Source organism: Diabrotica virgifera, chromosome 5, assembly GCF_917563875.1.
Source record: "Diabrotica virgifera virgifera chromosome 5, PGI_DIABVI_V3a".
In the NCBI taxonomy this organism is placed as follows: Eukaryota; Metazoa; Arthropoda; class Insecta; order Coleoptera; family Chrysomelidae; genus Diabrotica; species Diabrotica virgifera.
In genome coordinates, this window is record NC_065447.1 from 257273441 (window position 1) to 257291619 (window position 18179).

An 18179-nucleotide genomic window follows, 5' to 3' on the forward strand; every position below is an offset into this window, starting at 1 on the left:
CATTTGGGATGCTAATTAAGTGGAAATTTTTACGAAGTTTTTACCAAAAATAAAAGGAACCAACTTTATTTTCAGCGTTATACTGGCTTAAGCTTGTTTTTAAGCTTAAACTTGTTTTCTTTAAAAACAAAAATAAAGATTTTTCTAAAGATTTTAAAAAAGTTATAACGAGTTTTGCCCGAATAGTGCTTCATTTTTTTATTACTTCACGTTGAAATGTTCGACTTGGAATTTGACGAATAAGAACCCACTTTTCTCGAGCTACAACTCTTCCTCTACCGTATCTACCGATTCCATGGGTGCACAAGTTTTTAAAATTTTTTATAAGCTATATTTTTGTTAAGAACAATTTTTTTAATAAAATACACATTTTTGTGTTATTTGCGAAAAACCGTCTAAAACCGTGGTTTTTATGTTGAAAAATGAACATATTCACTAGCAAATAACTCGAAAAATATTTACTTAGTGAAAAAACTGTATATGGAACAAAAGTTGCTTAGAATTAGTCAGTTTATCCACTTCCGTACTTAATTTTAACGTATATTTTTTCATCCCCGACAACGAAATATCAATTTTTTTCTTTGTTAGATATAAATTAGCTATGCGTATGCCAAATTTCATGTCAATCCTAGAGCGGTTCTTTAAAATATGGAGCAAAAACCGTGAGCAAATGGACTATAATAATAATTATATATTTGCTTGTTCTCTGATAAAATGTAATCGTTGTTTTTTGTAAATATTTGTATTATTCATAATAACTTATCAGTATATTACTTTCCTGCTGCTGAAAATCTAAGATCAGAAAATAAGGGTTAAACAGAGGGCAATGTTAAGAATCACAAGAACACAGAATACCAAATAATATCAGGGAAAGAACAAAAATCAAAGACATAGTAGAACATGTAGTAAAAAAGAAATGGAGATGTGCAGGTCATGTGGCAAGAACACCGAACAACAGTTAGACCAACAGAAGATTATTGGAATATGCGACCGCGGGCGGACAATCGGATAAACGAAGCCAAGATCGACCACCAACGTGCTGGAGTGACGATGTAAAGAGAACTGTTGGGAACTGGATAGCTTGTAGCTCAAGATAGGGAAACATGGAGAAACTTGGAGACCTATGTTCAGCAGGGGATGATAACGGTTAGATTGTGATGATGATGATGATATTTTAATATCCTATAAAAAATAGTTTGTCGGTATACCGTATAACGATTCACTAAGCTACAAAAAACTACTTATAAAGGAAGGAGGAAAGGGGCGCATAAAATTGTTTGCCCCGGGGCGCTGGAAAACCTTGGCGCGGCCCTGAATATAATGCTATGAAAATTGAAGTTACAGGTTTAATTTAAGTAGGTTGTAATATCTCAAAAGCTTCTTCTTTTTGATGTGCCTATCGACGAATGTTGGCGATCATTCATGGTCAAGTTCTAATGTTATTTAACAAGAATATTCTTCTGCTTCCTGGACATCGCTTTCCAAATATTTTCCCTTGCAGGATGGCTCTTAGGAGGGCATATCTGGATTCATTTCGCATTATGTGTCCAAAGTATTCTAACTTTGGGGATTTGATGAAGGTTCTTCTTTATTCTTCTAAGGATTTTAATTCTCCGATATTCAAGGTGCACGATTCCACACCATAAAAAAGGACAGGGAAGTAGCATCGCAGTATTCTTACTTTTATGCCAAGAGAGAACTTGTGTCTCTTGAAGAAGGCCCCCATCCGGTTGAAGACTGATCTAGCTTTTCCAATGCGCGCTCTTATCTCTTGGTTGTTGGTCCATGATGAACTTTTTTTACAAAATGACCATTTTTAACATGTTGTGTATGATAAATGAAAGTACCTAACAAAAATCCTATCTACTATAACACATATTTTGTTTTTGTAGATTCATCGCTGGAATATCAGATGGTTGGAGCTTCTCTTCTGTTCCAATGTACACTGGAGAGGTATCAGATGCAAATAAAAGAGGCATGTTTGCCTCGTGGAGCAGTATTTCATTCATTTTTGGAATTTTAGCAGTAAACTTCATTGGATCCTATCTGAGCATACAGCACACTGCCATAGTAGGTGGCGCTATACCTGTATTATTGATTTTAACGTTCATGTGGATGCCTGAGTCTCCTTATTATTATATAGTCAAGAATAATTTAGAAGGTACGTAAATTATTTTTTGGCCTTATTTTCCAGATCTATTTAGCCAGCCAATTGATGGAATAGGTAAAACCAAATAACTTTTATAGATCATTTAAATTTATATCTGACGGCCAATGAGCTTTTTCTCTCCAATTTATAATGCCTATTTCTGAGAAGCCTTGCCCTACAAGCTTCCAACCATTTGTTTTCCATTTCTCCCTTCTTCATCTAGCGATCTAGCTGTTTGAGCTAATATTTTTGCCGTAATTATTGATTTTCCATCATCATCATCATCATCATCATCATTCTTCAACCTCTTGTATCCACTGTTGTATATTGGCTCCATATTCTTCCATTGTTCTCTATTTTGTGTCTTTTGTATCTAATTTCCCAATATTTTTCTCAAGTCATCCATCTATCTTTTGGTGGTTTACCTTGGTGTCTTTTATCTTCTCTAGGTCTCCATTCTATGAGTTTGTTTTTGGTCCACCTTTATCATTTAAACGTGCTACATATCCAGGCTATCTCCATTTGGCTTGTGCAATTTTTTCTATGACATCTGTCACTTTGGTCCTCTTTTTCACTATCCTATTTGGTTCCAGATTTCTTCTTTTTATTCCCAACATTGCTCTTTCCATTTTTCTTTGGGTTATCTCAATTCATTTTCAGAATTTTTAGTCAAAGTTATGGTTTCGGAACCATATGATATTACCGGCAGTGTGAATTGTTTGCATATATCCTCATTATTTTTTTATTTGTTGGTCTTCTCCAAATATTATTGCTACCAAATTGCTAATATCAAGCGGAATATTCTTCCCTTTAATCTGTCCCCGCCTTCCTTAAAAATCTCAGTTGGAGTAACACTTTCTCCTACCCATTTGTTAGTTTTTAGATCTTTTATTATTTCTTTGACTTCATTCAAAGTTGTTCCTTGCACGTCCCTTTTTCATCTTCTTGCCAATTCTCATTCACCTCTAGGACATCTAGGTCTGCATTTAAATTTAAGGGATCTACGAAGTATTTTTCCCATCAGTTTAATTTTTCTGTTGTTTTTCCTAGAAGTAAACCTTCTTTGTTTCTGTAATACTTTAGACTAATAGAAAGTAAATATTAAAATTCATAAACTTTTTTAAAACTTACTAAAAAATTTTAGGTGCCAAGAGAAGCCTTAAAATTTTAAGAGGATCAAGTGACGCTGATGTTGATACGGAACTGAACAGGATAGATAAAGCAGTCAAGGCCGACCTTACAAAAGCGCGCATAAATCCTCTACATCTATTCACTTTAAAGAGAAATCGAAAAGCCGTACTCATAATGATGTTATGCCGAGGAACACAACAGTTTTCTGGTAACTCAGCGATATCTTTCTATGCTCAAAACATATTTAACGCTTCCGGAGATTTTATGTCTGCTGAACTTGCTTCCAATCTGTTCTTCCTAACGCAGTTAGTAGTTACAATACTAGCATCTACCGTCGTTGATAAAGTCGGAAGACGACCCTTGATATTGATATCTGTAGCTGGAGTAGGAATAACTCTAATGGTAGAAGGAATATACTTCTACTTACAAACGTTAATAGATGTTAGTAGTTTTGCGATGGTTCCAGTCATTGCTCTCTTGGTGTACATTATCTTCTTCAGCATAGGTCTCCAAGGTGTTCCAATTATCATTTTAAGTGAAGTGTTTAACGCTGATATTAAATCAGTTGCTTTGGGATTCGCTGACATATATTTTGCTATAATTGCCACTGCCACGTCAAAGTTCTTTCAAGTTACCAGAGATCACTACGGGATGCATGTACCGTTTATTTCCTTCTCTACCATTTGTGCCATTGCTGTTGTTTTGATATTCATTATGGTTCCTGAAACGAAAGGAAAGACCTTGGAGGAGATCCAGGATTATTTTAAGGGAGTCAAACATACCAAATCGACAAGTGAATGTAGTAATAGTTAAAATTGTGTTATGACGAACAAATTATTGTGTTCAAGTCAACTTCTTGTTCTTTATAGAAGTTACACGATAGGTTACATTTTTTTGTATTTGTCTTTGTATTCTAACCTATTTTTGCACTGCTGATTACAAAGAACACTTTTCTATCTATCTCTCTATAAGCGAGGTTCCTACAGCCTCTGCCGCTTCTCTCATTTCAATCACCATCGTTTTCTGTTCATCCATTCGTCTTTTTTTATGGCTGTATCTCTCATTATGTGCCGTATATTTTTTTTACCAGGCAACTAAAGGCCTTGCCCTTCTTCTTCTTTGTTGCGGTATGTAATTTAAAGCTATTTTTGGCCAAACCTTCTTCATTCATTCGTTTCACGTGACCACACCACACAGAATACACAATATTTATCCTCCTTCTATTTCCACTATTCAAATTCCACGACAGGAAGTTCTTATCATTATGGGAGACTTTAATGCCAAGATTGGAGCTGGAGATAAGACGCAGTACATTGGCGCACATGGACTTGGAGTCAGAAACGATAGAGGATACCTCCTAGAAAAATTCGCAGAAGACTCAGAACTCGTTGTCACTAACACATTTTTCCAATTACTACCTCGAAAGCTGTACACATGGAAATCCCCTCAAGACAAACCCGGGAGAATTATTAGAAATCAAATAGATTACATTTTAGTAAACAAAAGACTCCGAAACAGCTTTACATCTGTCAAGACTTATCCTGGAGCAGACTTAGAGACGGACCACGTTCCACTGGTGCGAGTATTTCGCGTCAAACTCACAATAGTGCAGAAAAAGAAATCACAATCATACAACCTACGTATGCTAAAAGACAATGACACGAAAATGAGGGTCCAAGCTACGTTAAACGAACAAGTGACTGCATTTAGAGATGCATCTAACGAAGAACAAATGATCAAACATCAAACAGATGACCGAAATAGTTCAAAATGTAAAGGATAGACACTTACTTACAGGCAGATAAATTAACCAAGAAGAAATCATGGATGACAGATGAGATCCTGAAACTAATGGACGAAAGAAGAAATGCCAAAAATGACCCCGACACATAAAAAACAATCAATAAATCAATAATAAGGAAAATTAGAAAAGCGAAAGAAAAAGAAGCAATGGAGAGATACCAGGAAATTGAGATTCTACAATCAAAGTACGATAGTCACAATGTACATAGGAAAGTTAAAGAACTCACAGGTAGACTAAGACGGAGTCAGAGAGCAAATCTAACTGATTTTGACGGAAACATCATCTTAGATAAACAGAGTAAAATTAGAACGTGGAAAGAATATCTAGAAAAACTATTTGAAGACCAAAAAGATAATACCCATGAGCTAGAAGGAGAGGTAAATGATGGACCAAGAATATTACAGCAGGAAGTTTATTCTGCCATAACACAGCTAAAGGATGGCAAAGCAGCAGGTCACGATAATATACAAGCAAAACTACTCAAATTGATGGACAACGAATCAATAGCAATAATCACAAAGATGTTCAACAACATATACAACTCTGGACAAATACCAACCGAATGACTGAAGTCTGTGTTTATTGCACTTCCAAATAACCAGGAGCCAAAAAGTGCGAAGAATACCGTACGATAAGCCTGATGAGTCATCTCCTAAAATTGTTCCTAAAGGTAATCCATACGATAATTTACAAGCTATGTGAAAGTCAAATTTCGCCCAACCAGTTCGGGTTCATAAATGCTGTTAGTACGAGAGAGGCTTTGTTTTCAATACAAGTCTTATTCCAGAGATGCAGAGACGTAAATTGCGACGTATACGCATGTCTGGTTGATTTCGAGAAGGCGTTTGATCGAGTACAACCCGCCAAGATGATGCAAATACTAAAAGAAGCAGGAATTAACATCCAAGATATGAAAATAATTAGAAACCTTTACTGGAATCAGACTGTAAACCTCAGAGTTGACGGTGAACTCACCGAATATGTCAAATTCTGCATTTCCCCCCCCCCTCTAATTTTCAGTCTTTACTCTGAAAGAATATTTATCGAAGCTTTGCACGAATCTCAAAAAGGGATTCTACTAAACGGGTACCGGTTAAATAATATCAGGTATGCAGATGACACGATAGTATTTGCGGACAACCTAGAAGACCTACAAGTTCTCATGGACAAAATCACGTATTACAGTCAACAATATGGACTCAATATAAACGTGAAGAAAACAAAGCTTATAATCGTCAGCAAGAAAAAGATAACAGAAGGTCAACTCTATATCAACCAAACCCCTGTAGAAAGAGTGAGGCACTACAACTACCTCGGCACCATAATAAATGAAGAATGGACCAACAACCAAGAAATAAGAGCGCGCATCGGAAAAGCTAGATCAATCTTCAACCGTCTGGGGGCGTTTTTCAAGAGCCACAACCTTTCTCTTGGTATAAATGTAAGAATGCTGAGATGTTACGTCTTCTCTGTCCTTTTTTATGGTGTTGAATCATGGACCTTGAACGAGGATATGTGCCGAAAATTGGAAGCATTTGAGATGTGGCTATATCGGAGAATTCTTAAAATCCCATGGACTGATCGGGTCACAAATGAGGAGGTTCTTAGAAGAATGTGGAAGAACTGAGAAGTACTGACCACCATCAAATCTCGAAAGTTGGAATACTTTGGACACATTATGCGAAATGAATGCAGATATGCCCTCCTACAAGCCATCCTGCAAGGAACAATATTTGGAAGGCGAGGTCCAGGAAGAAGAAGAACATCCTGGTTAAAGAACCTCAGAACCTGGTTCAACACAACATCTGTGCAGCTTTTCCGGGTTTCTGCAGATAAAGTAAAGATTGCCATGATGATCGCCAGCATTCGTCACGGATAGACACATCAAGAAGAAGAATCCTTCTTCTTATATCTTCATTCCTGATGTGATCTTTTTGGATATACCACACGCTCTCCTTAGATCATCCATTACTACTTACCATAAGTCATAATAGGCTCTACCAAGGTTCGGTAGATTGTCAATTTTGTTGTTTGTCTAATGTCTTTAGACCATAGTAGAGAGCTTAGAATATTTACAGTTTTTTCCCTGTTGCGGTCTGTTTTCGATGTCTCTTTTAGTAGAACACTTCAATTTATCAAAAATACTTGTAATAAGAATTTTGTTAGAGAAATGCCAAACAATTCCTTTTGAGACTGTACTCCCAATCAATGTACTATTTTTTTCTAGTGGTTTGGCGTCTATCACTTTTTTGTTTATATTTTAATTGGGAAAACATCGAAAATCAATGTTTTTTACAAAAATTTACAAGCTGTCATATAAATGACAAACCCCTTAGAAATACCTATTAATGTTCTCAAACCAAATACTATTGACTGCAATACATCCAACTCACACAAAAATCTGGAAGCACGTTGCCACTAGCTCGCTAGCGCCACTGTCGGCTTGAAGTCAAACTACGTTTTGTGTGTGTGTGAGACAGAAAAAATGGCTTGGATGCGGGTCCGTTAGCCACAGATTTTTATTTTATTTTTACCTCAATTTATTAGTTTTGTTATATTTATACCTATTTCACTTAAATGACTATATTTGTTTCGCTCAAGTAGTTAATGAGTAATTTAAATATTTCCATTTTATGACAACTTATTAGATATCCTATACTAATTGGAAAATGAACTTGTGTTTGTCGTAAATTGTAATATAATTGATTTGTATATCTCTCGTTAATTTTGCATTTAAAGAAAATATGGTTCAAATCTCTAATCGAAACATTATCACAAAAACAGACTGATGAATTAACTATTCCTAATTTGTGCAGATGTGTCTCATATTTTCCGTGTCGAGTTTTTAATCTGACGATAGGAGAAATATCTTGCTTTGGCAGGTTATACTTAAATATGTATTCAGGTGGCGGAGGAAGTTCTTGATGTAAAGAAAAATATAAATTTTTTGATATGCTTGAAATATTTTTCCATTGTTTTTTCCATATTTTATTTATTCTGGCTTTGACGTCATTTATTGCATCTGTCGATAAGATCTGAGTTAGAATCTCACCATTTTTTATTGCTTCTTTGGACAACTCATCCACTTTCTCATTACCCAGTATACCGGCATGCCCTTTTGCCCATATAAATACTACTTCCACTTTAGACAAATTATTTTTTATATTACATAAAATTTTTGATTTGTATGAACTAAAATCAGTGTTTTCAATTGCATATATTGCAGATCTGGAGTCTTTTATTATCACAGCTTTTTCAATATCTCTTTGGCCCATTCTAGAGCTTTTTCGATGGCTATAATCTCAGCTGGAAAAATACTACTAATACTAGATAATTTGTAATTATTATGTTGATGGGTATTTTGCACATACATAGCACATCCTATTCCTGTTTGATTTTTAGAACCGTCTGTGTAAATTACTGTGTAATCCACAAAGTCGCTCAGTATAGATTTTAGTAAAATATTATTTAAATGATTTGATTCTGTATATTTAGGAATTATGATTCTTGGCTTTTTAATCAAAGTTTTATACGGAAATTTATAAATTGGTAATAATTTACTGTTGTGTAAATCTGTATAATTCCTGGTTTCAATGAATGCATCTGTTAGTGGTGGTGAATTTTTTATTCTCCAATATTTGCTAGTTAAGTTTTCCATGTTTAATAAAGCCAGATTTGTTAAAAGGTCTGACTCAGTGTTTCTTAGCTTTATGCAGTATTTTTGAGCTAAAAATTGTCTACGTAAATTTAATGGGATTTCGTTACACTCTGCTAGCATAACGTTTGTTGGAGTGGATACCATTGCACTTAAACATATTCTCAAGCATCTGTATTGTATCCGATCTAATATTTTTAAATTCGTATTGCTTGCTGATCCATATATCCAACACCCATAGTCCACGACTGACCGAATACAAGCATTGTAGAACAATAAAGCTGTTTTGGGGTCTGCACCCCATTTTCTGTTGGTAATACACCTTAGTATATTTTTTTTCCAAACTACGTTTTGAAAATGTAAAATGTAAACATTCAAATTTAATTTTATAAATTTTTGAATAACGAGCTAATTTTGCTAAATTAAATTAAAATAAAAATAGTTCAAAAACTTACACAAAAACAATAATAAAGCAATTTTATAAATGTAAGGTTAGATTGCTCTCGTTATCACCGCACACCACTAGATGGCGCTATATTGTTTGCTTCCTCAAATGTAATGGGAAATTTCAAGAGTTGTATGTATTACAGTCAATAGTATTTGCTCAAACTAACAAATGGTTTCACCATAAAACATGATACTTATAAGTATACAGGAACCGATCAAGGACCAAAATCTAAAATAGAATATAATTATCAGATAAGAGATAGGGAAGTATTTAGAGGCCAGAACATTAGCCCAGGTCGTTTTCAAGTGACAACAATAATTTTGTATTGAATTAGCAACCACTTGATGTAAGTTCAAGTTCAATAATACAATAAAGCATCACAACACTATCTTCACGGAATATCAACTATGTACTTGTCATTTGTCATGCGCTATACAACAGCTTCCTCAGAAAATAAATTTTAAATATTACTCCACTGTAAAATGGACCAGCAATGAGCGATAAGTGAAGTTCAATGGTAGTTCAAACCATTATAGTCTTTATTCTGGAACCTTTTTGGGAGACTGTAGTTACTGGCTCTGTTTCTAATCATCTTGTCTCTTCTAGTCTTATCCAACTTCTTCTTCTGCAGATGAAAATCCACCCATGGGTGATAGCGATCACACTTTCTATTAACTCCGGAACCAGGACATTTTCTTGCATCCTATTCCTTCTCTTACCTTCTTCTTACATATTCTTACCCAACATCTACCGCAATATTTTAATTTCAGCTATTTCCATCTTCTTTTTCTGAACCCTCTTTACAGACCCAACCCTTCTTCTTACTCCCACTCACATATACTCTGTTTTCGACCTACTAATCTAAAGTCCTCCCTCTTCCATAGCCTTTCTAAATCCCTCCAACTTCTTATCCATTACCACTATATCATCCGAAAGGAGCAATGACCAAAGGGGGCCTTCCCTTACCTTCTCTTCAGTATATCCATAACAAGATCAGACAGGTAGGAACTCAGTGAAGAGCTTTGATGCAAACTAGCCGTTAACGGAAATCTTTCAGTCAATCCGACACTAGTTCTTAGGAACCCATGCTCTCTTAACATCACCACAGCTATTGATACAGCTTTGCAGACGATCTTTCCTACCGACGATCGCTACAGCGCGCATTCGTTTCCTCTTTGCTACCTTCTATGTTCTCTTCTTCTAAGAGAATAGGGGTCGTGTGCTAGCTCATTTGAAAGGTTCTTCAATTCTCTATTCAGTAATATAAACATTTACATAATTATTTATACAGGGTGTCCAAAAAATTTTTATTAAATTAAATTATTTGACAAACAAAAGAAGTAGAAGGACACCCTGTATAAATAATTATGTAAATGTTTACATTACTGAATAGAGAATTGAAGAGCCTTTCAAATGAGCTACCACACGACCCCTATTCTCTTTTAAAAAAATCATCGATTACGTCATCACGCCCAGACGGATGACGTCACTAGTATACCATATATGCCACAATATCATAACTTAAAAATAAAAATATACATGTTTCGGGATTTTTCCGTAAAGTCGCCGGTTTACGAAATAACGAATTTATTAATTTCATTTGCTGTCGGTGGAAAATAGTGTCGCGCACGCTTGATTAGCAATTAAAAAACAAAGGAGTTTTGAATATTGTATTGCAAAAAACTCTTCGGGATTTCATCAATAGATGTTTAAAGAATATCTACCTACCTTGGCAACATTCAAATTTTCAGTTTTTCACATAGTTTTTGAGGGTTAAAAATGGCCGATTTCACAACTTTACAATTTTTAATCGATTATATGTCAAAAACTATCATTTTTAGAGAAAAGTCATTAAGACCTTTTCTGTTTGGAATGATCCAAAAAACCTAAAAAAACTTTTTTCCATGCAAAAAAAAAATAGTTTTAGGAAAAAAACAAAAAAAAACGTTTAAAAAATTTTTGACCACCTTTTGGTCCTGGCAACAGTTTTTGAGTAAGATTGTGCAAAAAATCCGATTCAGAATATTTCTCCTAGCGGATGCGCAGTGGCTTTCTGGACTAAGAGTGGCCTGAGTTCAATCTCGATTTGAGATTTGGCATAAAGTAAAAAATTAGTCCTTTAGTCGTTCTCAATTTATAAATACATTTTTTTTTATTGTTACAAACGCCATCTGTTTATTTCAAACTATAAACACTAAGCATTTTTATTGAACAGAATTTGAAACATTAAGAGTGATCGCCCAGTGGCTATAACTCTATTGGTTGAATGTTTCTGGATATACATTGGTATGACTTATATCTATTTACTTCACTACTTAATCTAAACTTATTCTAAACTTTTACTTGTTGTCTATTGTCTATAGGGTAAATCCAGTGGACTACGAATATTAATTTAGTCTGTTGTTTTGTACACTGTTGTCAAGGAGACCGATTACAAGATTGTTGGAGTGCACTTCAAGACGCTAGATATTTATCACTACACTGCGCGATCACTTGTTTCACTGTAGGAATTTTTAGATCACTGTAGATGACCTGGTTTGAGATAAACCAAGGGACAGTCGCTATAGTTCTTATTTAGTATAAATACATAGTATTAAATGTTGTTTGTTGTCTGGTGGGAGGTAACTAAATAGATAAGGAAACAATGGAAATTATGTTTGCATACATTTTTGGGAATTTTAAGAACTTGTTTGCATACATAAATATTTACTTTAGAACTTCTGTTTAGAGGAAGATGCTGTATATGTAGATGATACTTATCATGTTGAGAATATTCTGTGAAAATCAAGACAGTGTTGTAGATTAATGTTTTCTGTTATTATATCAATAAATAATTATTATATTACTAAAGAAAGACAAACCAACAAGTTTGTAAGATATCAAATTATGGGGGATAGTATAAAATGTAGCTAAATAGGGCCGACAAAATAATTGCAAAAGCAGTGATTGAGTAAAAAAAGAAGAGACATGATGATTTAGAAAAAGCAGTAAAAAACGAACAAATAGCATATAAAATTACATTAATATTCTCCCCCGAAAAATGCCAACGATTGCAGACAAAAGAAGAAATTAATCAGTAATTAACAAGAAGACTACCTCTTAAAACTGCTCCATAATTAACATACATAGAGCAGAATACCCATGGAGTACAGATAAATAGCAATGAATAAAAAGACAGTGATAAATAATTAAGTGAAGGATGAGATGGAATTATTAAGTACTGAAACAAGCTCCACAGACTACAAAAAATTAATTTGATTTGTTGACTTAAACAATGGTATTTTAAAAATAAATATAATATATATAATACAATATAATAAACTGCTCGTCAAAAGTTAGGGATATAGTAAATTCTGCTGATTTTCATAGTTGATTTTTTCGCGAACAGACGGATTCCGCTATTTTTTTTTATTTTAGCCTTTTCTTTAGTATTTACACAGTTGTGCAAAGGTTTACTTAAACTTATTTTTTGTACTTATACCGGGTGGAAGAAAAAAATATGTTTTTCTTGTGTTAAGTTTGAGACAAACTGTAGGGAGAACGAGGTACAAATGTGAGTATACATCAGAATAATATTGTATTCTTATGTTTTGTGAACATGCTGTTGTTTGAATGTCCCTGATATCTTTAGAAACAAAAAAAATAGATGATTTTGTAATTTAACATGTGTTTTAACCGAAACAAACGTATGAGACACCTTGTAGGGAAAAAAAGGCACAAAGGTGAGTATACCCCGATATTATGTTGTAGTCTCATATTTTTTGAATATTCTATTTTTTTAATTTCTCTGATAATAATCTTTAATAACAAAGAAACTAGACGGTATTACTCTTTAATATGTTTTTCTATGTTTCACATGTGTGATGTGACGCATTTCGTCAGTTAAAACACATATTAAAGAGTAATATCGTCTAGTTTCTTTATTATTAAAGATATCAGAGAAATTAAAAAACAAAATATTCACAAAATATGAGACTACAACAAAATATCGAGCTATACTCACCTTTTTGCCTTTTTCTCACTACAAGGTGTCTCAAACTTTTGTTTCGGTTAAAACACATGTTAAATTACAAAACCGTCTATTTTTTTTATTTCTAAACATATTAGGGACATTCAAAAAACAAAATGTTTACAAAACATAAGACTACAATACGATTTCGATATCTACTCCCATTTGTACCTCGTCATCCCTACAGGGCGTCTCAAACTTAACATAAGAAAAACATTTCTTTTCTTCCACCCCGTATAAGTACAAAAAAAAGGTTGAGTAAACCTTTGCATAACTCTGTAAATACTAAATAAATGTCTAAAATAATAAAAAAAATTAGCGGAATCCGTTCATCTGTTCACGAAAAAATCTACTATAAAAATTCAGCAGAATTTTCTATATCCCTAACTTTTGACGAGCAGTTTATTAATATATATTTAAAACAAGCTACGATACCAGATGATAAAAAATGACTAAAATAATACTCATTGTAGAACTATTTTTTTATTTTCATATTTAGGAGACAATGATGCTTAGGTAATTATGACTTACTAGTTCCAATTGGTTGATGGTTACATTTGATTTCTTTAATGATCAAAATGTTTTTATGTTTATTTATTTCTAACCATGTGTTGATATACGTACAGGTTGAGTTTTTAGTGAAACATTGGTCGAAAATTGCATTAGAATAACCAAAAAAGTTAAATTTGTATATATACAGGGTGTCCAGTTTAAAAAAAGTTTGTTTGCGTTACGATGTAGTTATTAATCACTCTGTAGAATTCAGCATATAATCCAAGTCTGGAGAACATCATAGCCTACATTTTTTTAATCATTTACCCATTTTTTCTAACTAACTTAAAAACTCACTCTGTACATAGAACGCTGAAATAGACTGTATATATTATTATTTTATATGTGTTATCCTGTCTAATACAAGATTCTGTTGTTTTTGAGACAGTGTATTTATACATTCTGCATACTGTGATACTATTTGTATATGAAAAATTAATATTGTAAGTACGATAGGCATTGACCTCACTGTACATAATTATAAAATATTTTTTAAAAACGTTAACTAAATAAAAGTTTGTGTTATTTAATCGCTTTGTTTTTCTATTCAAGTTTTCTTCCCTGTTTACACAAATCGTTTATCAATAATTGCTACAAACTGCTTTAAAAGGGTAAACAATGATTTTCAATTATTGCAATGGACTAGCCTTGATTCATTTTAATTAATTACTGTAGGGGAAGGTGGTATACAGTGAGAAAAATATGAATTATTGGCGATTTAATTTTTTTAATCATCGATAAGAACTGACAGCTTCAGCCATAAGGATTTTGGGTATTTTATGTATTAGGCCTGGATCCCGCGTAGATAAAAAAGTTGATTTATAGCAAGCTGAAAATTTGTTAATAGCTTAAGGGTGTCTAGCCGGACAAACTTTGATATATGGGAACACTGGAACAGGGGAAGTTTTAATTGTGGAACAGGTTAAAAATCTGGAACGGACATACCACGAAAACGTCACTTGCATTTTGTCCGACAGAACTTCCAATTGATTTGTTACCCTTTCATTAAACTGTAATGCAAAAATCAGACTGCTATTTATCACCAAATGTGCATTTTAATGAGTGGAACACGTAGAACATATCAAATGACAGGAATTATGACAGGTGATAAATAGCAGTCTGATTTTTGCATAAGAGTTTAATGAAAGGGTAACAAATCAATTGGAAGTTCTGTCGGACAAAATATATGTGATGTTTTCGTGGTCTGGCCGTTCCAAATTTTTAACTTGTTCCACAATTAAAACTGCCCCTGTTCCAGTGTTCCCATATATCAAAGTTTATCCGACTAGACACCCTTAAGCTATTAACAAATTTTCAGCTTGCTATTAATCAACTTTGTTGTTTCATACGCGTGATCCAGACCTATATCACTTCCACAAATATAAAGGCCTGTAGTTTTAATTCAAAAAAGTTATGTAACTTTAAAAACAACCTTGCACATGTCTCAGTGTGTACCACCCCTGGTATACATTGAGACATGTTACTAGTACACAGTGAGACACATTATATATTCCATAGTTTGATAAGAAAAATAAAAAGAAATAGTCAATATAACTTCCGAAAATATTTCCCAAGAAAACAGAAGAGCTAATGTCTGAAATGAAGACTAATTAGCGAACGTCTAGATGACCAAAATTTATTTCAAATTTGCGAAATGGCGTTGAATTTGGAAGAACAAATCTGACATCTTCTTTCTTCACGAAAGCAATATCAGGAACAGTGGAAAATACAAAATACGAGGCACATTTTGTTGGTTTTGCGCATAAAATTTACCTCTACTTCTGAATTGTTGCACGATACAAGTCCCACGTAAAATATATTTTTGGACTTTTATTTGAATCTCACTAAAATATAATCACCCTCTACAGGGTCACGATTGCAGTCAAATGCTTCATCATCCACTGGTCCTATCCGATAATCATCGCTATCTCCCAAATTACACACTGGTTCAATTTCACCAGAAGAACTCTCAATGTCCACAACACGGCTAACTTTCTGTTTCATTGTCGAAGAAACCAACTGGTTCCGTTTTGCTTCGAGCGCATCTTTCTCAGGCGTGCTTTTGAGGATACTGCTTTTCTTCTTCTCTCTCGGCTTCCTATTAAGTTTTCTTGCCTTGGCCTTAGGATATTCTTGCAATATTTCTGGTGAAATGAAATTTTTATTTTCTTTGGTAGTTTTAGAGAGTGTTTCAGTACTTCTAGAGGAATAGAGGGTCTAGAGGAACAGAGTTTACAGCCGATGGTCCTGGAAGGACGTTGCTGAAGGACTCCTCTTCTACAATTTCCATAGGACGATCTGTCATTGCCGATACAAGAAAGTCGCTCTCTCTAAAAACATTTGGATTGAAGGGACATATCCCTGTTTTTTCAAAGCCTGACCGAATATTTTGAGGTACGAGAGCTTTATCGTGTGCTGTACAAGCCAACTCAACGATATTGTATATTGTGATAGGCATTCCTGGGTGATTTATTAGCCAATCCTCACATGCACCATAATGATATGCCTTGAAAGGCCCAAAGACAGCCACATCTAAGGGTTGGAGTTTGTTGCTACAATGTGGGGCAACGTTAAAATATGGACACTTGCTTCTCGATTACTTCCTTCATGATTACTTCCACTGTGACGTGGCTCTCGTGGTTATCAAATGTCAGTGACGGATTTTCTTTGGAACTGCTGCTGTATTTGATAAAATGTTCTACTTGTAAATAAAGTTCTGCTGTCATCCAGCCTGAAGGGTTAGCTAGTCCCAAGGTACCACGAGGCGCTCTATTAGGCATCAGGAGGATTCTATCGTTCACTGGTATGAAGTTGTTGACATGTTTGGCTATACTTTTACGTGTGATAATTCCAACTCCATTTTCATATTTACCATTTTCTGATATGTCACAATAACTTGAGTCAGGCCACCTCATTTCGCTTGTGTCCATTATTGCTATTTTCATGCGTTCCATTTCTTTGATTGCGCATTGGATTTTTCCTGATTGAGCCGTCGTCCTACCGTTCCAAGTGGATATCCTCTTCAGACAATTCGTGTGGATTTTTCTTAAAGGTGTGTTATTGGGTATTTCACAGGGATTTTGCATATTAACGACGTGGGCGGCCCTGTGGTCATGGGAATGACCTCTCTTGCCGGATCTTGGTTTCCGATGTACATGATCAGTACGCGAATTTGTATTGATTTGTACAGCCATTATGATTGTACTAGAGATATCCATAGGGATCTTTAATATAGTGGTTTCTCGTTGCCTTCTATATTCTTATGTCGCTGACCAAACCATTGATTCTTCCGCCTTTGGGGCCGGTTTCTTAGCCCCAGGACAAAAAAATGCCCTACGACCTACCAACTCGTCCGCCCGAAGCCGTTGGTCGGTAAGTGGGGGATTGATAAATGACCTAAGAAGCACAAACCTTTGGACTTACCAGATTTAACAAGTACATTGTTTAGAACTTAATAATAGTTATTTATAAGTGTTAAAAGTACAATTTTAAGGCACGCATGTGAAAGTTTGCAGATTGCAATTTGCAATTCACATGAGTGCCTTAAAAATGTACTTTTTAACACGTATATCATACAATATTTTTCTACAAACGTTATAAATTTATAAAATACAATATTTTTGTTAATTGCTGAAACCATAAACCTATGACCCGTAAAAGGTAGAACTGGTTGTCCACACTCGAGGGGAATGTCTAAAAATTCTTAGCGAAAATATTATACCGTTACATAAATTTGTTTTTTCTACAAACGTGTTAAAAATGCAATAATACGGTTTAAATTAAACTTTAAAAAACCTTTTTTTATACAACCGTGTTAAAAATACAATTTTTAGCACTCCATACGAGCGTAAAAAATGCTACTTTAAGGCACTAGGGCTTTAAAATTTTTAAGGCATTGCAGTTCGTATTGACCATATTGGCAATTTTGATGTAATGTCAAAAAAATATTAAAATGGAATGTCAGTCAAGTTCAAGTAAAAGTTTTTGTAGATATTGTCCTTGTTTGTAGAAAAATATTGTATGATATGCGTGTTAAAAAGAAGGTACATTTTTAAGGCACTCATGTGAATTGCAGAACTCGCTTTCGCTCATTCTGCAAACTTTCACATGCGTGCCTTAAACGTGTACTTTTAGCACTTATATCATAATAACTATTAAACCACCTTTTTCAAATTGCGCAAGTTGTACTATTAATATTAATGTTAATAAATGAAATATAAATATTTTGACGTTTCACAATTTGACAATATTCACTTTTAACTGCAGTGCCTTAAAAATTTTAAAGCACTAGTGCTTTAAAGTAGCATTTTTAACGCTCCTATGAAGTGCTAAAAATTGCATTTTTAACATGGTTGTAGAAAAAATCTTTTAAATACTAATTTTATTTAAAAATAATTAGAAAGTTACCAGCACTGGTAGGTAATCTTCGCT

The 18179-nt window shown here is 34.1% G+C and overlaps 1 protein-coding gene across 1 annotated transcript in view; it reads left to right on the plus strand.

Annotated features, from left to right (window-relative positions):
- Nucleotides 1–14278, plus strand: part of LOC126885326 (facilitated trehalose transporter Tret1-like) — a 30701-nt gene extending 16423 nt beyond the window's left edge. Inside the window, exons 4-5 of the mRNA XM_050651873.1 lie at nucleotides 1893–2161; nucleotides 3294–14278. Coding sequence (XP_050507830.1) covers nucleotides 1893–2161; nucleotides 3294–4093 — 1069 coding nt within the window. The 3' untranslated portion in view covers nucleotides 4094–14278. The remainder of the gene's footprint in view (nucleotides 1–1892; nucleotides 2162–3293) is intronic.
- Nucleotides 14279–18179: the final 3901 nt, after the last annotated feature.